The 23,947-nt window shown below is 53.5% G+C and overlaps 2 protein-coding genes across 19 annotated transcripts in view; one reads left to right on the top strand and one right to left on the bottom strand.

Annotated features, from left to right (window-relative positions):
• Positions 1–4,147, top strand: part of KANSL1 (KAT8 regulatory NSL complex subunit 1) — a 102,837-nt gene extending 98,690 nt beyond the window's left edge. For all 5 annotated transcript variants that reach the window (XM_075523381.1, XM_075523379.1, XM_075523380.1 and 2 more), the window contains 2 exons: positions 1,185–1,431; positions 1,919–4,147. In XM_075523381.1, the coding sequence (XP_075379496.1) occupies positions 1,185–1,431; positions 1,919–2,167 (496 nt within the window). In that variant the 3' untranslated portion in view covers positions 2,168–4,147. The remainder of the gene's footprint in view (positions 1–1,184; positions 1,432–1,918) is intronic.
• A 3,917-nt stretch (positions 4,148–8,064) lies between these two features.
• The window catches only part of MAPT (microtubule associated protein tau), a 56,354-nt gene continuing 40,471 nt past the window's right edge, over positions 8,065–23,947 (bottom strand). For 4 of the 14 annotated variants that reach the window (XM_075522810.1, XM_075522809.1, XM_075522818.1 and 1 more), the window contains 9 exons: positions 22,610–22,789; positions 21,199–21,331; positions 20,494–20,544; positions 19,769–20,034; positions 16,325–16,417; positions 16,085–16,177; positions 12,321–12,402; positions 11,598–11,710; positions 8,065–8,864 (listed from right to left, as the gene is read on the bottom strand). In XM_075522810.1, the coding sequence (XP_075378925.1) occupies positions 8,649–8,864; positions 11,598–11,710; positions 12,321–12,402; positions 16,085–16,177; positions 16,325–16,417; positions 19,769–20,034; positions 20,494–20,544; positions 21,199–21,331; positions 22,610–22,789 (1,227 nt within the window). In that variant the 3' untranslated portion in view covers positions 8,065–8,648. Of the gene's footprint in view, positions 8,865–9,350; positions 9,507–11,597; positions 11,711–12,320; positions 12,403–12,767; positions 16,178–16,324; positions 16,418–19,768; positions 20,035–20,493; positions 20,545–21,198; positions 21,332–22,609; positions 22,790–23,947 lie in introns of those variants that run through there. The other 10 variants (XM_075522816.1, XM_075522819.1, XM_075522812.1 and 7 more) reach the window with 9 other exon arrangements.

The following is a 23,947-nucleotide window of genomic DNA, read 5'->3' as shown; positions in this document are numbered from 1 at the left end:
CACGTTCCTCGGCACAAGCCAGATGTGGTTTGCTGCATTTGTACTGAGAGTGACTTGGCCAAGTTCAGCTTAGTGGTCGCCACGTCCTGAGCTCCTCCTCAGCAGGATCCTTGCTCGGTTCCCTCAGTTCCCAGCCTGGGCTGATGCAGGGGTTGTTCTCTGCGGCTGCTTTAGTCTTTCTTTAGAAATGGTTGGAGCCCCCCATGACCTGATACTTCTTGTCGCTGTGATTCAGGCAGTGCCTTGCTCCTTGCCTGTGGAGTACCTGGGCCAGGTAATAACCAGTGAACACTGGGGTAAACTCGCTTAGTTTCCCTTAAATGTCATTCTCTTTGTGACCTGCTCCAGCAGGTCTGCTGAGCGTCTTGTGGTCTTCCTGCCTCATGTATGTAACAGATTGGTTTGGTTTTTTTCCTGTAGCAGCTTTTTAAATCGCGTCTTGACTCAGCACGTTGACTCTGCCTAGCTTGCTGCAGGTGTAGCTGTTTTATTAGTCTAATTGGGGCTGGGTCTATACGTTCTGATGAACACTTTGGCCAAGGTAGGTTTTGGAATCTGATCCTTGGCAATCCTTGATTGCCACTTGCTGTTGTGGTTCATCTTGAAGAGTTGCACACAGGTGTGGGGACTCCAGCTAGGTTTCTCTGTTTGCAGCCTGTGGGTGTATTATCTGGGAATCTGTAGGTGCTCAAACTTTCTTAATTCTTGGTTTAAATCTTCTGGAGTCTAGGGGTTTTACAGTGCTCCTCCTACGCCCAACTGTTGAACTTGCTGCATTTTCAGCATTACTGATTCACTACACTTGGTTCTTGAACTGCCTGGTGTCACGTGGCATGTAGATGGTGGAAACACTTGGAGAAACCCGATTTTGAAGTGTTTGATTTCATCGGGTGGCTTCTCGTCGTGGTATTTATGCAGCACTCGCAGCGTAGGAGACGTGTGGGACACGTAACCTTTGGAGAGCAGTGTCAGTGTTGCAAAGCTGCATCAAGACAGTGGAGACAGGACAAAGATGAGCCTGGATGACTTTAACCTCTGGGCTGCGGCGTTCCCCGTCGTACAGCTGCTCCTGAGGAGGGGGCGGTGGAAGGGATCGTAGGGTGGCAGCGAGTGGCCTGGGCCCCTGTATCGGTGGGAGCGCAGCTGGGGCTGAAACCAGGCTCTCAAATGTGTTCCTATCTCAGGTCTTACAGATCGACAGACGGACGGACGACCCCCCAGCTGGGGAACCCCTCGACTCCCCAGCCGGCATCCCCTGACGTGGGCAACTGCCACTCCCATTCGGAGCTGTCCCACACCCACTCACCGCGCAGCCCCATCAGCCCCGAACTGCTCTCTGCTCCCCTCACCCCCCTCTCCCGTGACTCCATGCGGCTTCTGTCCAGCGAGGACACCCGTTGCTCCACGCCCGAGGCCGGCCTTGATGAGCAGGTGGGTGCTGGCTCTGGTTCTGGCTGTTGGCTCTAGGTGTATTCCCGGAGGCTGGCGGGAAGGTCCGAGTGCTGCTGGTCGCTGTGTCACCGCAGTGACTGCTGCAGATGGGTATAAAGGTAAATCTGGTGCTCAGACTTGGCTGTTCTATCCTCCTCGCTGTGGGGAAGCAGCCTGGAAACCCGCATGTGGGAAATTCTATCCAAGTGCTCGGCCGGATGGGATGTAGAGCACGGTGCCGTTGGGCATCGGCGGCAGCAGGATGCTTTTCCAGCGGTTGGTTCAGTTTGGAGCCTGCTGTGTCCTCACCACGTGTGCTGAAGCTTTCCACGCGCTGCTAACAAGGCTAGGCTAAGTCCGTGGCTGGCACGGCACCGTGGAGCTGCCCACTCCCACCACTGCTGCGGGCAGCCGGAGTCGTGCATGGAGGGGGAGCAGAAGAGCTTTTCCGGAGGATTTTCCATAGCCTGGTGTCTCTTCCCTTTAGGCCGTGCAGCCCTGGGAGCGACGCACCTTCCCACTCTCATACGATCCCAGGACAGAGTGCGAGGACCAATCTGACCCCCAAGACCGGTCATCGCGCTGCACCCGGCGCACGTCGGGCAGTAAATCCTCCCGGGAGACCGATGGCACTTCTGCTTTGCCCAACCTGGCCAGCCTCAAGAGCCGAACCCCCCTGGCGACACCCTCCTCCTCCTCTTCCTCCGCAGCAGTTCAGCGGCCAGCGCACAGATAGAGACATACGGGAAGACATGAGCAAAACCAACACACAGAACTAACTCTTGGCATTAAAGCTTCCAAAATCTGCGTTTGATATTCAAACATCCTGCCGGGAATTTTCACAGTTTTTAGTGAATTTAAGGAGTTTAGAAACTGTTTTTTGTTTTCTTTTTTTTTTTTTTCTTTTTTTTTTTTTTTCCTTCTCCATGTTTCCTTGTCACATGAATGAGAGCCCCCAGATTCCTCCCAGCGGAGTGAAGCCTCGGGAGGGGAGCAGCCCACCAGACCCCGCTCCCTCTTTCCTCCCCTCCCTTCTTAGGTGTATAAAACTAGAGCACAGGATTTAGCTGACGAGCAGACTTCGGGGATAGTTTTTCTCAAGCAAAAGGGTGTCTCTTTCTCTTAACCCGCTACCCCCCCTCCCTGAAAGGTTTTAGTGGAGTGAAATTAGTGGTGAAAAGTGATGTCTTGGGATTGCAACCTTCACTAGCTGTCCGTCTGTCCTCACGTGCAGAGTGCCCACCCTGCACTTCCACCCTCCGGCATTTTCCTCCCCTAGGTTGTAGTTCCAGGTCTCCCGAGGGGTGACTCTGGCCCCCCCGCCCCGATCTCCCCTCTGCCCCCGGGGCCGCCTGCCACCTCTTCCTTCCTTCTCTCCTGGTTTGGGAGCAGCCGTTTGCTGTGCCGAGGTCTGGCTGCCCTGTCCGTCGGGGGAAAAGGAAGGACCCTTTTAGCCGCTTCACGCACAGCTCCGCGTGGGAGGAGTGGGATTTCGGAAGCAGCCTCGTTCACACCTTGCGTATTTCTCCTGGGTCGAAGGCAGGGAGGGGAGAGTCCCCAGCCCGGTGCGGTCGGATGCTTCAAGCAGGAGCAGAAGCCACGACGCACTTAGGGACGCCCTTTGGGGATGTGGCTGTTGGCCAAGGCCAGCAGCAGCTTTCAGCTGGGAAACGCGGGTCTGTGACCAACGCTTGAGCTCTGCCCTCGCGTCCCCCCCGTAGGGTTGGAAAGTTGGGGTGAGGGCAGCTCTGGGCCGCAGCACCGAGGAGCCGCCGAGAGCGGCGGGCGGCAGAGGGTGCGTCCCGTGTCAGGAGCGGGATGTGGCAGGTCCGGCTTGCACGGCCGAGGTGCCGGGGTGGTCCCTGTAGGTGGGTTTGGTCTCAGAACAGGGGAAATAAGAGCGGGAAGGAGGGCAGGTGGCGGGCGGGCAGGCGGCTCCCGCCGCGCTGAGGTGCTGGGGGGGATCGGGATCCGTCACCACTGCTTCGCTCCACTTCCACACACGGTCCGAGAACGGGTGTCGATTCTGTTTCATTTCCCAGTTGTTGGTCCGACGTGCCACCTCCTGACAGGTATTTTGTTTTGAAACCGAGTTTGCTGTTGTTCCTCCCCTCCCTCCCTCCCTCCCCGGCCCTTCTGCACCCGCAGTGACTCCCGGATCCCGCACACCGTTCCCATCTGTAACGCTTTCTGATCCCAACGGTGTGGCTATTGGTCCCTGTCCTGTTGCTAGCATTGTGCCTGTCTTATGTATAATCACATCACCAAAAAAAAAGGAAAAAAAAATACAAAGGACATATTTTTTTTTTCCATTTTGTAATCGTAAAGAAATAGTAGCTAAACTGCTTAATGGTTGGGGTTTTCACAATTTTCAACATTATCTAGTGTTTTTGGTTCTGTTCTAGTTTAAAGGATTTGTCATCGTTTCTTTAAAAAAAACAACGCTACCATATCCCTCTGCATAAGTGCTTTTCTATTTATAAGGTTGAAAATTCTGAATAACCCTTTTAGCATTATAAAAACCACAAAAAAACCACCTTGTATTTTGTAAATATTTTCTTTTCCTGCTTTGAGCTGTGTAATGTCCTTGTTATATAGAAATGCTTTTCTTCCGAGAAGCTGATCTTTGTTAATGTCTTGATTCTGTTGGCAAAGCACAGATGTGCTTATAAAAAAAAAAAAGAAGAAAATATTAAAAAAAAAAATTAAAACAGAATATTCTATGCAACGTGTGTTTGTGAAAGGCTGGGTTGGGAAGTGGAAGGGGCCCTTCCGGAGCGCTCAGCCCCGTCTCGGGCGGATCGGCCGCTTCCCTCCCGCCGTGCGTTTGAATGGGCTCTGTTCTTCCTTTGTAGCGTTATTTCCCGGCAGTGGCTGTCGGTGAAAAGAGGAATTGTGCCGCGGGATCTCCGGATCTGGGCTTTGCGCTGCCCTATGTGATGGAGCCAGGCCGGGGCTTGGCCGCGCTTCCCTGGGAGAGCTCACACGAGCCGAGCTCTGCCTCCTGTCGCTCAGGCCGCCCGGGGTGGGCGAGGGTTTTATTGTACGTCTTCAGGGTTAACCGGCTGCTGCCGATCCGCACCCAGGTATGGTTTGTGAAAATTGTTTGCCCTGGTGGTGGGTTCTGCTGTGGAAGCTGAATGTTTGCACGAGGCTCGTGGTGGGAGGCGACTTCTTGGGTGCTCCCGAATTCTCAAGATAAGAGAATTAAACTTTGTGCCTCCTTACCCGAGTGGAGGGGAAGCGGGAAGGCGCTGGGTGATCATTAGCCAGATGATCAAAGGAGTAGGAGGCAGTGACCTGGGCATCACCGCGTTCGTTACAAGTAATTAACAGGGGAGGAAAAATCCAATCTGAAAAGCAAACGGTGGCAGCCGTGGCTGCACCAGCAGCAGTGCCATGCTGGAAACGCCCGACTTGCGCAAGGCAGCCGAGTCCTGGGGCGGGTGCGGAGCAAAGGGTGCTGCGTTGTGGCTGCCGAAGTGCCGGTGCCGGGGGACCCCGGGCTGCGAGAGCTACGGCTGCCGCAGGCTGGAAGCGGGGAAGGGGGATGAGGTGTCGCTGTGGCTCGAAGCAGCCTCTGAGCAGCCCCAGTGCTCACCGGTGCTGCGGGGGCAGAGAAAATGTCCTGTCCGCGGGCACACAATGGGCCAAAAATAAACCTTGGGCTTCCTGGCTGCAGGGCCTCTGCCCTGCCCGCGCTGCCCGCGGGGCAGGGCCTCCCCTTCCTGCACCCCAGTTTGCGCAGGAAGAAGCGCAGCCTCCCTGCGTGCTGCAGGGAAGGGGAGCTGGTGAAGCCACAGCCTGGGCTGCGCTGGCGGCTGGTGCTCGCGAAGAGGAAGAGCAGTCCGTGCCCATCGTCACCGCTCCCCAGTAGCCAGTCCCACAGCCCGGTGTGCCGGCACAGCGCTGGGGGATTGGTGAGCCCAGCACCTGCCCCTGCGGAGGGGAGCGGAGGGACCCTCGGTGCGGCCAAAACCCAGCCGGAGCCCCAGCCCGCGTGCTGGCGCAAGCCCTCGTGTGCCGGGCCCCAGCTCCCTCCTGCTCCCCAGGCGCTCCCCGGCTCCCTCCCCCTCTGCAAAAGAGGCGGCGTTTATCGTAGTAATGACTTTATTTCCAAATTCACTTTTACGGCAACAGTGTAAACCAGTTGTTAAAACGCACGATACACTATGGACATTCACAGACAGAAGCTAAGCTAAATGATACACCGAGATCAAACCTTCCCTCCCCTCCCAGCGCACCGCAGGAACACGGGGCTGCCAGCACCACCGGCAGTCTGACACTGGAAGTTCATTTAACAAGCATAATTTTTTTTTTTCTTTTGAGTGCAGAAACAGTTTTTGAATCAGTGCCGGTTTTAACCCTTTTCAGACCAAGATGTGTGTGGAGTAAAGGAAAAGCCATGGGTCAGTCTGTCCAGCTGCTCATGGAAACCCTCAGGCCTGGGTCTGAACGCGGGGTTGGGGCCGGGGCTTGGGCTGCTGGGACAGCGGGAGACGCGGTGCTGTCCCGGGACCCCTGGCAGCCCCCGTGGGGGAGGACGGGGGTGCGAGGAGGACGGCAGACGGGGCTGGGGATGTGTGCTCGGCCGAGGACGCTCGCAGCGGGAAGGGGCTGCGCACTGGAGCTCGCCGCACGCCAAGGACGCCCCTGGGCCGGGGTGTTGGTGTCCCTCAGGAGCTGCACAGAGGGGCCGGGGGTTGGCACGGGGCAGTGCCGGGACGGGCAAGCTCAGCTACGTGCCATCCTGCAGCCGAAAAGGGTTAAAAGGGGTGACTGGCGTTCGGTGGTTCTCCCACTTGCTCGTTTTTACAGAGGACAAAAATACCGCAGCGGCTCCTACATCCTACACCGATACAAAGATAGTCACAGACTGGAGTACAGAGTCTTACAATCATCGAGTCAACTGAAACGGAGCGAGTGACAAGCTGGACGTGGGCTTGCGCTTGACCTGTTTGTGTTGGTGCTGGGCCAGCCTCTCCCCAGCCGTAAAGCAGCTCCTGGGGCTGCAGAGACACGGGTTGGGCCCCCCCAGACCGCCATCCCCCCGACACAACCGTCCTCCTCCGGCGCTGGACAGGTGCCCTCCCCAGGCCCCCCGCTTGGGCTGCCGCCCAGCCCCGCGCAGGAGAACCCGGAGGAGCCCGCGCAGGGCGTGCGAAGGCCGCAGCAGCGTGGCAGGTTCATCAGCTCCCGCTAAGGATGGGAGCGGGTCCTGTCCAGGGAGGAACCGCGGCTCTGCCCCAACTCACAGCTGCTAAAGCAGCCTCGGTGGCACCCAGCCTCCATCCCAAGGACGACCGGTGCCCCATGCCCCAGCGAGGACCCCCCCCCCCGCCCCGGCCGTTCCAGTCAGACCAGACTTGGCCCCTTGCTGGGAAAGCAGGGCTTTCCCTGCAGCACAGCCCCTGGGGTGCAAGGTCTGCAGCCCCGCTGGGCACCCCCTGCCCTCACCCCCACTGCCAGCTCTACCCCCCACAGCTGGGCTGGTGCCTCTTGGGGGGAGATGGGGAGGGAGGACGCACACTGAGCTGCACTGATCGCACCTCAGCCTCTTTGGTTGTAGAAGGAAGGGGCACGCAGGGACGGCCACGGGTGCAGCACAGCCCTGGGCCACCCCCTCACGCTCCCTAGGTTGCCACAGGAACAAAAGCAGCAAAATAAATAAATAGATCAGCTCTTTTCCCCTGTGTGGTGCGGGGGGCGGTTAGTGCTGTGTGGAGGAGACACCGTGGGAGTAACGTGATGCGAACTCAAACCAGGAGAGCGCCCGGGGCTTCAGTGCCAGAGAGCAGCCGCTGGCCCCCCAGCGCGGGCTGGGCGGGACCTGGGGGAGCTGCCACCACGCACCACCTAAAACCTCCCTTGCACCTTCCCCTCGCGTCCTCCCGGTTGTCTCCTACCGCTGCCAACGGCACGAGAACAGCAGAGCCATGGAGCTGCCACTTCCGTGATCTCTTAGCTGACCTTGCAGGGGAGAAAAAAAAAAAAAAAAAAAAAGAACAACCCAAAACTGTTACAAGCTGCACCCAAATCCAGGGGCCATCCCAGCCCTGGAGCTGCGAGTGCCCCTCGTACAGCGTCCCCAGGCCCTGGGAGGTGCACCGAGCCAGGAAGCCCCCATGCAGCCCCCCCCAGCCACGGCCCTCCCCAGGGAGCAGGGCAGTGGCTCTGCACCCACCCATGCGCCCGGCAGACATGCGGTGCCGGGCCGCCCCATCGGCACCGGGTCTGGGCACAACCCGGAGCTCGGCAAAGCTCCCCCTCGGGCCCTCCTCGCTGGGCTGCAGCAGAGCCGGCATGGGGCAGCTCAAAACTACTTACAGCATTATTTTTTTTTTTAAACACATGCTCGTTTATGAAAACAATCACCCTGGCACTGTCCAAGCATATACAGACAAATCTACTCTACGACACGAGGGGCTGCCAAAGGAATGGGGAAAAGCCTCTACTCATCCACTCAGCAGTTCCAGCACAGCCACGGAGGGGGGACGGCCGTCCAGGGCCCCTTCCGCAATGGGACACCCCGGCATCGCCAGTACTCCAGCTGCCGGAGCTGAGAGCGGGTTTAGGGGATACCTGGCAGTTATCTTCATACACATCTCGGCTTTCGGACATAAAAACAAAAGGTTTCTTCCAAATCAGCAGGCAAATTTAATGCAGAAAGGGAGGGCACCTCCCTGCAGTCCCTGGCTGCAGCACCCGCTACCTGTGCTGCCTGCATGCCAGACCTCCAGCCCAGCATCGTCAGGGTAAGGAGCGTGGGAAGGTCACATCTCCTTCCCGTGAAGACCTCCCGCTGCCCTGTGCTGCGGTGTGGGGTGCTCGGGTCAGCGTCGTGCTGTGGCTGCCCCCTCTATCCCCCTCCCCACTTTCCCGGGGTGGTGGGCATCCCTGCCAGGGCAGGTGGCCCCAGGCAGGGCCAGGACAGTGAGGGACCTCGCGGGGGGACGAGGGGAGGGAGCGGGGGACGGGCATGGGCTGTGCGCTCCGAGGAGCAGGGGGAGAGGAGGTTTTGTACCTCATAGTGTCACTGATTTTGAAGTCCTGGAGCTAGAGCTGAATGAACAGTAAAAGCAGGTTAAATCATTAACCAGTTAGGGGATGGGGAAGCAGCTGTAAAAGGAACAGAGGAAGAAGGCCAGATTATTATTTTTCTTTCTTTTCTTTTTTTTTTTCCTTGTCTTCTCTCATCTTCGCCCGCCGTGCCCCGATCACAAGCCCTGCTTGGCCAGCGAAGCAGACACTTCGTCGGCTAGCGTGGCGAGCTGGGGGGAGTCCACCATATTGATGCTGCCGGTGGAGGAGACGTTGCTAAGGCGGCGCGGGGAGGCATCTCCGGAGATGGTGGGGGACTTGTAGACGATTTCGGCGCCATGGTCGGTCTTGGCTTTGGCGTTCTCACGGAAAGTCAGCTTATGAGTCTCAATCTGCAACGAGAGGAGAGGGCAGTGAGAGGGGAGGATGCGGGACACCATCCGGAGAGGCCGTTTTTACCTGCAAACTGTCCGCTCGGTCACTGCCGTTGTGCAGCTGGGAGGAAAGCTCAGTTCGTTGGCCTGATGCCCCCCAGTGCCCCCAGTCCTCAGGCACGTCCCTTCCAGTAGCCCACACAGGGAGTGGCAGGACTGGAAGGGATGGCAGGACTGGAGCATCTCGGGATGCTGCCAAATCCTTCCTAAGCACCCAGGCCCGGTGTGGCGGTGGGTCCCAGGCACAGGACTCAGACGGCACAACCTGGGCTGCTCCCACTCCCCTGGCAGAGATTTATGGAGGGGGTGGGATCCCCATACGGCACAAAGGCTGCCCCTTAACCCACGGCCCAGCTGGGCACAAAGTGCTGCTCCCATGAGCCAAACCCCTCTCTCCCGGCGAGCGCAAGGGCCAGGGAGGGGAGGTGAAGTGGATCAGGGTTGCTACTTACTGGTGCCCTCCCCAGCCGAGTGCAAGGCTGGGAGCTGGCTCTCCGGGGGGGTGGGCGGCTCCAGCACCAGGGCCTGGAGCCCAGCAGGGTCTGGGCTCGGGGTCCGACCAGCCTGGGAATGGGTCTTGTCTTCCTTGCCTTTCTCTCTCTACAGGTGAAGAAACCCGCCCAGGGCGGTGGGGTGCAAAAAACGCATCAGCAACAAAAATCAAAATCCAATAAATGTCAACCAGAAGGAAAAAGACAAAAAATAAAGAAAAGAAATGGAAAACTGGGGAGAAGAAGATCTGAAAATCAGGGCCATTCACTGGCTCAGAGGAAGAATGACGGCTGCCTTTGGAGACGGGGAGGAAAGCTTTCCATGTGCAGCAAAGGAGAGCAGAAGCTGCCAGCACAGGTAGTTTGGCAGAGCACAGAGCACCCCGGCTCCCCATGGGAGACCCAGTACAAAAGACCCAGTACATGAACCAGCATTCAGCCTGGAGAGCTGTGGACTATGTGTCCAAATCTGGATCTTTTGTGTCACAGAGCAAGGACTGGGGACATGGGAAAGGCTGGGGAAGGGGCAGCAGAGCTGCCCACAGCCACTCTACGTGGAGGACTGATGGGACTCAACTGTGTCCTGTCCCCTCCCTGCGAACAGAGTGTCCCACCTCAGAGCAGCACTGCCTGAGGATGGTCCCTGGTGCCAAGGTGCAAATGGAAATGGGCTGGACAAGGGAAGCAACCTGCGGCAGCATCTGAACTCAAGTTACACCGACAACCTCCTCCAGGTGTGGATTTAGGCAGGGTATGGGCAACTGCCACGCAGGAAGGCTGAGGCAGGTGATGCTGCTGCTGGGTCACACCCTTGCAAACAAGTTCCTCCTCCAAAGGGCAAGTTCTTCAAACTATGGCCCAGTGAATGTGCCAGGATATGAAAGAATCATCATTGTAATCATAAAAACGATGAAAATGGGCTTAGTGAAGCACAGGGCAGTCTGATGCGTAGCAGCAGCGAGAGAAGGGTAAGGAAGTCAAGCGATCCCTCAGTCAGAGGCCAGCGCACCACTGGGAGATGAAGAGCTGGGAGGTGCACAGAGAAAACATGGCCAAGAACAGTGCCAAAATACAGGAGCCAAAACAGAACTTCCCCCTCCCATTGAGAAGACAGTGAAAAACAAGCAAGATAAAAACCACTTTTCCCTGGAGAAATTCAACCATGCGTGTCACCAGGCTGGAGTCTCAACTCTGTGCTTACCTGATCTCCCTGCGCCCCTGCCTGCAAGGGACTTGGCTGTCCTTGAAGCAAGGTTGTAGAGGTGTTTTACATGGCTAAGACTTACTGTGAAGTAACTACCAAAGCCTCCGGCAGGACTGGCTCACCCCAAGTTCAGTATTTCACCTGACCCGATTGGCTTTTGTCTTTCAATTTAAATCCCCCCAAACGTGCACCACTCCCTACACAGAGTCCTCAGTCAGTCTCAGCTGAGAGACTGAGACTTGAAGTAAGAAGAGATCACCTTTTGTCTGAGGTGACGGCCTACCGCAAAGTCACCTTTTCTAAATAAAGCTAAGCCTTTAATGCTCCACTTTCACTGGGGAACCAACACCTATGCAGCACCCTGAGCTGCCAGCTTTGTGCCACACCACTGGGTGTAATTGGCAATGCAGAGTGCAAAAGCAGTTGCTGATGGTGGCACCCCTTAATGTGAAAGCTTTGAGACACAAACATGTTTCTGCACAAACTTCAGAGAACAGCAGAAAGAGCAGGAAACCACAGGAGAAGGTATCACTTGCATTCACGCTCATTCAGGTGGCCATGGGCCAGGAAGAGGACAGAGACTGCCATCCTCACAGCTCTGCTGTGCTCCAGCAAATGTCCTCCAGGTTGGCAAATGCAGCCCAGGAGCCCTCGGCTCTGCCCGCCTGCAGCAAGCCGCTGGCAGGAAGACGAGTGGCTGTTTGGGCAGCGGCTGAGCGGCTCGTCCTTGGGCAGGGCGCTTTTTGTCCTCTGAAGGACAAGTGGGCACAGACCACCCCACACTAGAACATGGGCAGCAAATCGTTTCAAGCACTGGGGAAGAAGTGCTGCCTGGTAAGCAGAGAGGAGAGGCTGTGTGGGCTAAAGATGAGCTGGGTGAGCAGGACTTTCTCCGAGTCCAGACTTCAAGCACTCTTTGCTTGCGTGCCTGCTCACAGGGCAGACAGACACTTGCAGCAGAACAGCATGCCTGCTCTCGACCCAGTGCCCCTTTACCTTTTTATTTCCTCCTCCAGGGACATGGCTGATGTTATCTAAGGACCCGATTTTCGATTGCACCTTATCTTTGAAGTCCAGTTTCTCAGATTTCACCTCCACCTGGCCACCGCCTGGAAGAGAAGAGCACGAGCGGGGTTAGCTCCTGTACCAGCCAGGGAAGGCTGGAGAGAAAGTGTTCAGGTCTGAGCTGCCGCTCCGAGGTGGCTCAGCCAAAGCACTGCTGAGGCTGAGCAGAGGGTGAGGACCAGGAAAACAGCAGCAAGAGGGACCCCATGGTGATTTGGGAAACCCAGGGCAAGTGGGAACCAGGGTAAAGAGACTTTCCAAAGGATGCTGCAGAGCTGACAGACATCCCAATGTTTTATAGAGCCAAGGGAAGGGAGCTAACCTTACTCCCCTAAATACCAGCAGCTCCCCCTATTTATTCCTAGATACTTCCCATTTACTGCGATGTGTTGGCACAGACAAGGGTGTCCATGGACCAGACCAGATCCCTCCCCTACTACCAAATGGTCAGGCAGACTGGAGAGGGCCTTGCAGTGACAGAGCTGGTAACAGCGTCCAGCACCCCACAGCTCACTCTGATGCTCCAGTCACTATCCCACGTGCCTCCTCTCACTCCCTGCACTACCCCGACTCCAGCTGCACACCACGACGCAGCCTGTGAGCTCCCAAAGACCAGCACCCAGTGCTGCTGGATGCTGTGGCATCAAAGGGTACCTGGTTTGTGATGGATGTTGCCCAGGGAACCACATTTGGATGTCACATGGCTCAGGTCGACTGGCTTGTAAACAATTTGAACCTGTCCGTACAAGAAAGGAAAAGGCGATGAGCTTATTGCCACCGCGGGCAACCTGGGGAGGGGGAGGCACAACACACACCGGCACCTGATCTGGATTCAAGGGAAAGGACAGCTTAAACCCCAGTAAGATTAATAATACAAAAGAAACTGTCATCAGAAATGGGAGATCATTAATGCCCATGTGCAGTAGCCTCTCTTAACACGTCAGCATGCACAAGATCACCTCTCCACAGAGGGGGGAAGTAGAGGCAGTTTTAAAGTGCTTAAGTGAGAGAGAAAGTGGAGTGGTAATTAATTAAGATTTGCATACACATCATCCAAAAGGAGGAGATATACCAGAGAGAAAAACGTAAAAAAATAAATACCTTTTCTGGTGTAAAACATAAAGCTTATGTCCACAAAAACTGAAAGAACAGAAATGATCAATGTGCACAGAACTTTTAAAAGAGTGACCAAAATATGCATTTCTGAAAAATGCTGTAATGGAAATAAGGGTTAAAAAAAACCAAAGCAAAGTCTAAATATCTGGCAGGAGTTCACATAATATAAATTAAAATGGCAATTATAATATATTGAACCACAACATTATTTCATGATATTATGCTCTGTTTTTTATTTGTTTTACCCATTATGTCTCTGAACATGGGCTCCAGCAATTCCACTTAAACCGCCCCATTCAAAGACTGGCCACGGCACTGTGGCATGCCTGGGCGTGGGGCCAGTGGCCTCTTGCGCACGGACAACCGGGTTACACGAGACGCACACACAAGGAACGGTTAACGTGGAACTGTTTAGTGGTTACGTTAGCGGTTAAACACCACGCTGGAAAACACCAAAGACTGGAGAGGTCTGGGACCATCAGGCGTGTCAGGGACAGCAAACCACAGCACATACACACCAGCTACATCAGGAACAGGAGACAAGGGGGTGAGAAAACATCCCCTTACCCCCCAGAAGTTACCCTGGACCCTGGTTTTGGACTCACACCTGTGTGTGAATCAGCTATTGCTGTAGTTAGTGGGGCTGTGCAGGAGCATCGGACCATCAGCACCTCAAGGTTGGTTCCTACTCACTGGGAAGTGACTGGCTCTCAGTAATAGCCTGGATTTCAAGGCGGGCATATGCTGCTGTGTTTTCCCCAAGCACCACAGCAGGCATGCTGCTCTCACAAATCTCAGGAAGGATGTGTCAGCACCAAAGGAACCTTGGCAGAGGAGCTGACTCCTCCAAGCAGCCAGGCATCCTCTGGACCAACGTGGCCAAAAGCCAGCACAAAGGATTCACTGTAGCCACTGCTCTCCATCACCCTGAGTGCCCTGTGCTGACTCAAAAGCCCTGGGATGAAGGTCCCTCCTTCAGTTCCTCCATGTTGGCCCCATGTCCACCAGCCCCACCACCCTCAGAGCTAGGTGTTGGACTGTAGCTGTGCACACCACTGAGAAACACTCCCCCCTCCATCATACAGCCAGGTAAAGGTGGGGGGAACAGAGGCTCGGTGCCACCGTCCCACCAGCACGGAGCCAGAGCACGGTGCACGCGGGCCTGACTTGTCTCCGATGCTCACACATACCAAAAGGCACATTTGACAGAAAGTGGAGACAGAGAGAGGGGAGAAAAGCAACCCTAGGGTCTGGGAGCACATCGCAGACACGGACATGAAGACAGGGTTGGGGAAAGATCACACATTTAACGCACTGGGCCGGAGGAGAGCTAGATTCAGTCAGAAGGCAGGAAGCAGACCCCAAAAGAACAGCTGGCGCCTTTCTAATCCCAGCCATGACCCCGAAGGGCCTATAAGCACCACTGGGACCTGGGACTGAAAGACTTCCCATTTCCAGAGCAAGCAATCAGCAATTGAAACACTTTCTGCTCTCATTCCAGTTCCCTTTTTTTATAGACAGGACTCCATTAACCCTTACCATCCTGCTGGGGAGCAGAAAAGGGTCCTCCCCATTTTAGCAAGGAAAAGGGGCACAGAGTTGCTTGCCTGGGAAACCAGTGCCAGAGACCTGGGGATGCCACCTCTCAGCATCAGCAATGCTTACATCAGCTTTTACCTAATGCATCACCTTGTCAGAGCATCCACTGGCTTAAAAAATAGATACCAACCCCAGGTTACTGTAGCAACAGTTCATTCCTCTTGAAGCAGCAATGGCTGGGCAGGCAGTCACTGCTGACAGCGTCGTGGAGGATTAAGACATGACGGCCATCAAACCCCGGTGGTCTCTTGTTGCCCCTCTATCGGATGAGCCCCAAGGCACAGCTCTGCCGCCAGGACAGCCTGTGCGGCCACGCTCTGGCCACGTCAGCACATGGCTTTGCTCCAAGCACCCGCACCCAGAGCTAAGCTGCTGCTTTCCGTGTCAACGCAGCCAGCAGCGATCACACGATTTTCACTGCTAGCAGAGCCTGGGGAGGGATGACAACCTCCAGCCAAAAATCCAGATAATTCTCAAACCACTGCAGCCACTGCAGCTGCAAACGCTTGCCCATGGTGTGAGCTCTCAGTGGAGAAAAGGATGAGCTCACCACTCTGTGCTGAAGCTAATTACCAGCCACAGCACAGATGATTCGTGACTAAGTCCTGGCGTAACAAGTGGTCCTCCACACACCAGGCAATCCAGCCAGTGCAGGACCCTGGGGTAGGAAAGAGCAGAACAAGCATGGAACCTGCTTCACAGAGGTCTGACCTCCGCAAAGCAGCTCCTCTGGCCCGTTAAATAAATGCAGAATGACATCAAATTTAAGACGGAGGTTGCAAACCCAGTTATGTCCCAATGCTTACGTGCCAAGCCCTCTGCAATGCTCAGTTTCTCAGGGAGGGCGTCCACAGAGATCAAAAACAGCACAAAGAAAATCCATCGGCAACATCTGAGGGGCACCAGATAGCTTCCTTAGATGGCTGCAGACTGGGCAACCACAGACCCTGGGTCGCACTGTTTGGGGTCTCAGTGATGCTCCTTCCTTGGTCCATCATCCTTCCTGGACCCAAACTCTGTCTCCAGAGAGACTGGTGTAAATCCGCCAACCTCTGTGGAGTTTCTCCAGGTTTCTGGCACAGTAACTGAAAGCTGAGTCCGGCTATTTATCTGGGAATGGCTGGAAATGCTGGCGTTCAAATCAATTAACTCAGTATTACTTTAGGCTCAGCCTCCATGGGCACTGCCTAACACACACCAGACACATTCATTAGCACGGAGAAGCTTAATATTTGCAAGGATCATACTTGCCTGATGGGAATGGGCAGGAACCTGCGCTTTCACATGTTGTGCAGAGTCATGTGCAATTTAGCAGTACATTAAGCAATGAGGACTGCGTTTGCTTACAAATCTATCCATCTACTGCATCAGCAACTACGTCACTGTCTGCTAGAAGCCACCCATCCCGCAGACAATGAGGCATTAAGACTTCCAGGTAGTGTAAAACCTTTGAGTTAACGGGATGTTTTGTTACAGACATGGTTTCTACAGGGGTCCATTAGTTCTGTCCATGTCAGGCATGTACAGGACTTGTTAGGGTTCATCTAACCATGTCTTTTGGGTTAATGGGGTTAAATGACAGCACGTCACCAATGGCTATCTGACAGCAGGGTCGCTGCAGATAGCATTGGCGATTTGGTGTATACAACATGCCACTAATAATAAGGATTATTACAGTGCATTCAAAGTGTGAAGGTACTCACACTGCCTCCTCCCGGGATGTGTTTGATATTATCCTTTGAGCCACACCTGGATTGAACGCTGCTAAAGTCCAACTTCTTATTAACAATCTGCACCTTTGGTAGCCAGAAAAGAGTCATTGCACGTCACCAATAGCTATCTGACGGCAGGGTCGCTGCAGATAGCATTGGCGGTTTAGTGTATACAACATGCCACTTATAATAAGAACTATTATAGTGCATTGAAAGTGTGAAGGTACTCACACTGCCTCCTCCTGGGATGTGTTTGATATTATCCTTTGAGCCACACTTGGATTGAACGCTGCTAAAGTCCAGCTTCTTATTAATAATCTGCACCTTTGGTAGCCAGAAAAGAGTGTGAGAAACAACATGACCATCTGCAGCTTGACCATGCGTTACATCACTAAAACCAGGAACCTGCCTTCCAGTGCCAAGAGCAAAGGAGAATCTCTGGCTTGCTCCATAGATTTGTCTCCTCATGGCTTGGAAACTGAAGATGGAGGTGGGCAGGTTACAGCTAGAGACTGGATACGTCTGGCTAGCAAAGCAGCCCTGGTTTCCAGGCCAGAAACACTAGCGAAAAAGCCAGCTCACCCCGTTTTCTTTCACTGAACAAAACGAGGAACTTTCTGGGCAGCAAACATGCTGGAAGGCACCAGTGGTCTGAGACTCAGCTTCTGCAGAGCCAGTGGAAGAAGGAAGGATGGAGCTGAGAGAAAAATGCCTGCTCAGCCCCATCTCCCATGCTGGGCAGCATGCCCCCTCTCCAGGACAGAGATACGTGGCCTCACATTTCAGCAGCTTGAGCAAACTGGGCAAACAGGTGCAGCTGGCCGGGGCAGCAGGCTGGAGAGCAAGAGTTGTGTGGCCAGCACTGTCTGGGAGAGGACGCCTGAGCTCTGCGCTGTGCAGGGCTCAAACTCCCTCTACAGTTACAAAGAGAAAAAGTAAATGCTGCCAGGGATGCAGTCCCATGCCTGTAGTTTTCTTAACTCCTGTATAGATGAGATGAAAGGGGCAGCACAGACCAACCCCAAAGGCAGCTGCTCTGTTGCATATTCCTAACACCATCTCGGGTGGGAGAGAGGCTGGAAATGGCTTGGTGCCACAGGGGAACCACATACCACACTAACTTCACCCTCCAGTCCCAAGGCCTGTCTGCCCTCTCCCCCCCCCCCCCAGATTTATGTACTAATTAAGCTGTTTCCCTTTAGGGCTTGTTTTCCCTATCTGGGTTTTATAAGGGCAGCTATGCTGGAGTGACCCCGTGCACAGGAGCAGCTATTTCTGACAAGACAAAGATGAAGATAGTCCCTGCTCCTTCCCCTACACGGACCGGAGTGGCTTTACAACCTATGCAAGTATAAACCAGAGGTAAATGCAAGCAAAAACCAGCAGGCACACAGGCCTGTGCTCCCTCAGGAGAAAGCCTGTCTGAAGCACAACCATCATGAGAGGAAAAGAGACACAGCACCCTGCAAGAAAGTGTTACATCACACTGCACATGCAGTCCCTGGATGACAACGTCCACGAAGCTGGCTGAGCAGGCAACCTCACCCTCCATTTCAGCATGTCCCCCACCTGCTGCTGCAAGGAGAGCTCCTTGCTATACCCTGGTTCTTTAGCATGAGAAGCACCAAGGCTGACACGTGCCTCCAGTGTCATTTTCCAAGTTCACATCAACTAATCCTGCAAATCAGGATCCAGTTCTGCTAGACTAGGCTTTGCCAGAGCAGTGATCCAGCAACAACAAAAGTGCTCAGACAGTGCAGAAATACTGGCAGAGATCTGGCCTGGCTGACTCCTGGCCCATGTCCCCCATGTACCTTTGCTTCCCTAGGCTGGGGGTCTGAAATCTGCATGGAGAGCAGGCTCCAGACTCATCTTCTGGCCACCCTAAAATCAAACTCGTTGGATCAGCCCCTTCTGCCCCAGCTGCAACCGTTCTGCTAAGAGCACCTCATGTCCTACAAAATCCCCAACAGAGCATCCAGCCATTCTCCCCTGCAAAGAGCAATGAATTGTCCCAAATTCTGTTCTTACTCTTTCAGTGACAACAATAAACAACATGTTGCCTGAGAGAGAAGCTGACAGAAAAAAAAAACTTGTAAAAGCTGGATTTAAAAGAACAAGCAAACAATTTAACCAATTTACAGTAAACAGAAGGGTTCCTTCTAAAATCCTGAAAAGCAGTGTTTTGTGGGGGTGGCAGGAAAAACTTACGCCTTGTGCTAAGCGGGCAGGAGGGCTGAGGCCCTGGGACATGGGCAGCTGGAAGGACTCATGCTGCTCTGCTCATGACCAATGGCCAGAGCAGCCCTGCCCAGGCTCCAGAGCCCCCCTGGATTGTAGTACAAAGCAAAACGTGCATTGTCCAGTAAATTGCTAGCCATGGCAAAAAAGGCACATAAGGAAATGGAAAAGCACGCTGCTATTTAAGATGGTGAAAAGATGCCATCTCAAAGCCTCCCCCCATGCCAAAGTCGAACATTCAGAGCCATGGAGTTACCTAGTCACACAAAATGGCATGCATCGCACTCAGGGAAGATTTGTCACGGCTCTGTTGCATTAGCAGCTGCAGAGCAAGGTCTGCAAGGCAGTGTTCCCCCCTGGGGCAGGCAAGCACTAGCACATGGGGACTCCTGACTGCACTGGACATCAGATGTGCAGTTCTGCCATTTAATGTCTATGTAAGAGCCACCGGGCCTTCGCCAGTCAGAGGAACCAGGAACCATGTCTCCACCCGTGCAGCAAGGAGGATTTTATAAAAGCCTCAGGACACATCCACACAGTGCAACAGAGCAGTGCAGAGAGGCTCAGATGGGTGCTGAGCAGCCAACACCACAGCTGGAGCCGTATAACCATACACTGCTGCTCTTGGGGTTGCACGGATGAATTAACTCACACCACTCCCTCACCCAAACTCTCCTCTTCCGGGCTCACAAAATTTAACACAAGACCCTCGTTCCCAAGCACTTGGAGCACAGAGTTCACTTTGCTGGTCACGAAACAGCCTCTCTGGGAGTGAAAAGTACTAGTGGTTGAAAGGGTAATAGTGCCACCAGTTCTGGCCATGCCACACCACATCATGTAGCAAGACAGTGCCTGATTGCAGAACGCAATCCAAAACCTTGCCAACAGAGTTGGATCCAAAATCACAACGTTCTGAAAAACGTGCCGAGCCTGGGACCCTCGCAGGGAGGACACCATCCTGTCTGCTCACTAATGAAGACATGGAGGCAGTGTTGAAGGGACTGCTCCAGATCACACAGTATAGGATTCAGAAACACAACCCTGATCCTGCAGCTCTTTAGGGCTACAGGTCACAATTTGCTCTCCCTAACTGGACACCACGAGGGAATGCCATTCCCCTGGCAGCCAGTCCATATGTTGACATGCCACCCCATGAAAGCCACATCACAAGCTCTCTGCAGTCCTCTCTGTGGGACAGCTGTACTGCACTAAGCCAGGCAAGCAATTTCAGGACAAGCACCCAACCCAATCAGTCCAAAAAACTCCAAAATCAGAATCAGGCTGGAGATCAGCTGAAGCATGGCTGCCCACTGCTGTACTTCTGGCCCCAGCTGGGCTGCTGCTGATCCGGGGAGGGCTCTTCCCTCTCGGATGCAGCATCAAGCACCTGCTGTCCCTATAGACAGGCCCCTGGAAAGCGGAGTCCACATTTACCTTGCCACCTCCAGGCTGGTGCTTCAGGTTTTCAGTTGAGCCAATTTTGGACTTCACATTTTTCAGATCAGGCATGGGTGCGGCTGACGGCTGGATGCGGCTCTTGGCAGATGCAGGAGATTTCGGTGGTGTGCGAACCACTGCCACCTTCTTGGGCTCCCTGGCTGGTGGGGTGGGCAGAGAGGGAGTGCGGGAACGGCTGCCTGGAGTCCCGGGGGAGCCGGGACTGCTGTAACCGCTTCTGTCTCCAGACTTTGGCTGCTCACCTGAAGTTTGCAGACACAGGGAGGCAAGCACAGGATGAGCAATCTGGGTATGCAACCCCTTCCCCACACACTGCCTGCCTTTATGGGGTTGATCTGCCTGGTCCCGGGGCCCACTCGCTATTCCTAGTGCAGACCATCAGCAGGGGGGAGATGGATGCACTTTATTCTACTTCAGTTTGAAGTGAAAACTGTGATTAAAGGCAATTTCCTAGTATCTCAGAAGGAAGATGGTCTTCATTGTCTGGATCATTGGTAAGACTCCCCACCCAAGCGTGACATTAGCATGCATGACAAATTACAGACAAAAGAACTCAAACAAAACCACTTTTCTATTAGAAATTTGGAAGCATTTTTACAAAATTATTTTATGTAATTAAATAAGTCTGATCACTGAGCAGCTTAGAACTGTCCCCAGTTTGAAAAGAAATGGAAGAAGAAAAGAAAACGCTTAAACATCACCTTTCTCAGTCTTTGCTGCTGCAGGAGGTGGTTTTTTCTGCTCCTTTCTGCCTGTTTAATGAATGAGAAAGATGCTTACACATAATAAAGCTGGAAATTTAATTGATTTAAGGTTTTATGCAGCTCTGGTCAAATATGAAAAAAAATACATATATTCAGTGAAATGCACCATTTTAATGGAAATTCACAATGCCTGATGCTTTCCGGGGTTTTCTTCTCTGACAATAATGGGCTAATCTCCATTCCTGCAATCGAAGAATTGATCCTCTTGCCCCTGGTCTTTGTGAAATATCGTCAAGAGAAAAGGAATAGACAGATTAAAAAAATGAAGCTGCCTAAATCTTCCAAATTGGAGGAGATCCCAAAGGGATAAAGCAACTGCCCTCTCCTACACACTGAGGAGGCAACTGTATGAACAGAGCAGATAAAGCAGCATCCAGAAAGGCTCACTTCAGAGGAAGTGAGCTTAGCTCTGCACCCACAGCCCCGTGACAAGGCTGAGCAGCTCCGAATCACTGTGTAGACCTCAACCTGCTGGCCGTGCCCTTGCTTAGCGCTGTGCATGACCCCAGCCTGCACTGGGGCAAATTTGTTCACTATCCCCACATAATTGCATGGAGAGCCTGGGAGCACCACGAAAGCAGAGCCTCTAGAGTCAGAGACGCCACGGGAAGGTGGCTGCATGCCGCTCTCACCATCACCTACCGGAGCTGGGAGGTGTCTTGGGGGCCGTGGGTGTCTTTGCTGGGATGCGCGTGGCATTGGTCGAGTTCCTCTGAGCCTGCCCGGCTGCAGATCGCGGCGTGGCCGTCTTCGTGCCACCTCTCATCTCTGGGCCCTGGGGATACAAAGGGGAAAGGCTGATGCAGGGGGATCTGCCTGGGGATGGGCTGTCACCCCTCATGGATCAGAGCCACACAAGACCCTCCTGCTTCCTACCCTGAGAGCCTGCAGGAGCTCCCACAGGTTTCCCCACATGCAGGCATCTGCGACGTGCCTGTTCACACCCCGTTTCCCATCACGGCGCCTGCCACAACCGCTGCACAGTCACTCCTGGGCTGGCAGAGCGGCTGCACCGCTCTCCCATGTGAGCACTTAGCTTCAGCTACATCATTCACCGCACACTCAGGCCCGGTTAAAAAGTATGTTCAACTGTCTGTTCTCTAAATTTCATCGTTTTGTTTCCTCTGTTCTGCTAACATTTTGTACAGAAGGTAAATAAATCCATTGACTAGAGCAGAGGCTCCATTCAGGACTACAGTGCCAGACTCCAAACACAGAGAAGCACCTCCTTTATCCCCACCTGTAATACACTACTGTAACATGCACATGATCTGTAATGGCATGTAAATAGCAATATGCTATTTATTGTCTTCTGATGCACAGAAAAGCCTCCCTGAATCTATAAACTAACACATCCTCTTTCTGATGGCTTTCTAATGCTGGTCTGTGTACAAAAGCTCATGACAAACATGCAAGTGAAAATTTACAAGCTGACTGGTTCCAAGGCAGCAGGGAACCAGAGCAGAGCCATCGCAATCCCTATCATGGCCAAGCCATATCCTATTGTCTGTGACCTGCAATCTCTGCTCTTTCCCTCACCACGGGTGTATTTGTATGACAAAACACCACAAAGGGAAACTCCTAGCTACTTTTTACATTGCAGAATAAGGCACGGATGTGTGCGCATTTCCTATTCTCTGTGTAGCACCTGGCAGATCTGGCTCTGGCACATTTCAAATACATCTGCTGTTTACAGCCAACGCACCCATAAAACACAGCATAAAGCTGCAAAACAAAGAAGAGCACGAAAGAGCATAAAGGGACCTGGAAATGCCTCAGGGAGACCAGGTAACACCCTGCAGCAATGAGATATTTTTGCTGTAACACAGAGCAAGGGGCCTACATGCTGGTGAGACAGACCCAGTTGCTTCAAACACCAAAACTGGAGCCAAGTCTGGCCACGGCCACTGGAAGGTGAAGGGGAAGCACATCCCACCCTGTCCACTGAACGGGACACGGAGAGACTGCCCAGCCAAGCACTGTCAGACCTGTCAGGAATGCTTTAAGGTATTCCCCAAGGCAGCTTTGCCTCTCTCACATTCCATTTCCTTACCTTGGCTTTCGTTTCTTGTGTTCCTGTACTGGCAGGTCGGGATGTGACAGAAGAGACTCGTTTAGAGGTGGAAGCAGGGCTGAAGGGTGTTTTCGAAGGGGTTGTGCTAGAGGAGGTGTGTCGTTGGGGGGGGGTGGAGGGTCTATCGCCTGGGGGTTTGGCAATGGAAGGTGAGGATTTCTTAAACATGGAAACAAAATAAAATTGGAACAAAAAAAAATCAGTACGGGAGGGAAACAAAAGGGGATCACCAACATTAAATAGGATCAGAGGTGCAATACAGAACTGGGTGTGGGATAGGCGATGGCTGGTATTGCCCTCTCCCTGCAGCACAGAGATGGGCAAGAGCTGTGGGCTCAGGGCACTGCCGGGGTCCCACGGCTGCACCCGCAAGCATGGGATACCTCAGCTCTATTCCTCCCACAGCGTGCAGCAACACCCAAGCCCCTTTCTGGGGAAAGTGTCACCCCATGACAGCCTGCCCTTGCCACCGCCCTCCACACCAGTGGCACGTTTTACTACCTGAACTGCTCTATTTACTCCCAAACTCTCTAGCATGTGCTCCACTGGCAAAGATGCTGCAGGTACCGCACTATCAACCAGCACTTCTGGGAGATGCAGATGACTGCTCCCAGGTCTCTCAGCCACATCATACCTGCTTTATCAATAATGGATCGTTGGTTTTTATCTAGACAATTGCTTGGTATCATGTCAAATAATGCCTAGCCTGATACAACCCTGCCAAACCTCCCTAGAGAAAGACCCAATTTCACATTGTTTGAAAACAATTATACACCTCACCTTTAATTCTTCACCCACTAAATTGCCCATCAGTTTGTCCACTATCTCACCCAGGCACTAGCCAGGCTAATGGCCAGCTGAACTAAACCTCCTCCAAATTAGCAGTGTGACAGATACCTTTAAACTTCTGGAATTTACCCACTATTAAACTCTGTTCCTCACCCAGAACACAGCATCTGCAAGGCCTAGATTATTTAATTTCATTTTTTAACTACAGGTCTTGCTCTTTTCACTGTTATGGTGCTCGTTCCCAATACAGCGCAACACAGTTTTGAGTTTGCTTTTGTACCAGTTTGCCCCAGCAAAGCCAGCCGTCCGCTTTCCGGTCTCGGGCTGAGAAAATTATTTCTCTAACCACCCACTCAACCCCATGAGCCACATGTTTGTTTTAGATTTGGTTCGATTCCTCGCCCTCAAAGATCACCATGGATTGCACCATCCAAACCAGGGTGAGGGAAGAAAAAAAAACTCTTGAAAGACAGACAGAAGAATGGAAGCTAATGGCAAGGTTTCCTAAGAGGCACAACCGCAGTCCAG

Source organism: Mycteria americana, chromosome 22 (assembly GCF_035582795.1).
Source record: "Mycteria americana isolate JAX WOST 10 ecotype Jacksonville Zoo and Gardens chromosome 22, USCA_MyAme_1.0, whole genome shotgun sequence".
Classification (NCBI taxonomy): domain Eukaryota; kingdom Metazoa; phylum Chordata; class Aves; order Ciconiiformes; family Ciconiidae; genus Mycteria; species Mycteria americana.
The sequence above is the reverse complement of the archived record's forward strand: the minus strand, read 5'-3'. Positions and strand labels throughout refer to the sequence as shown.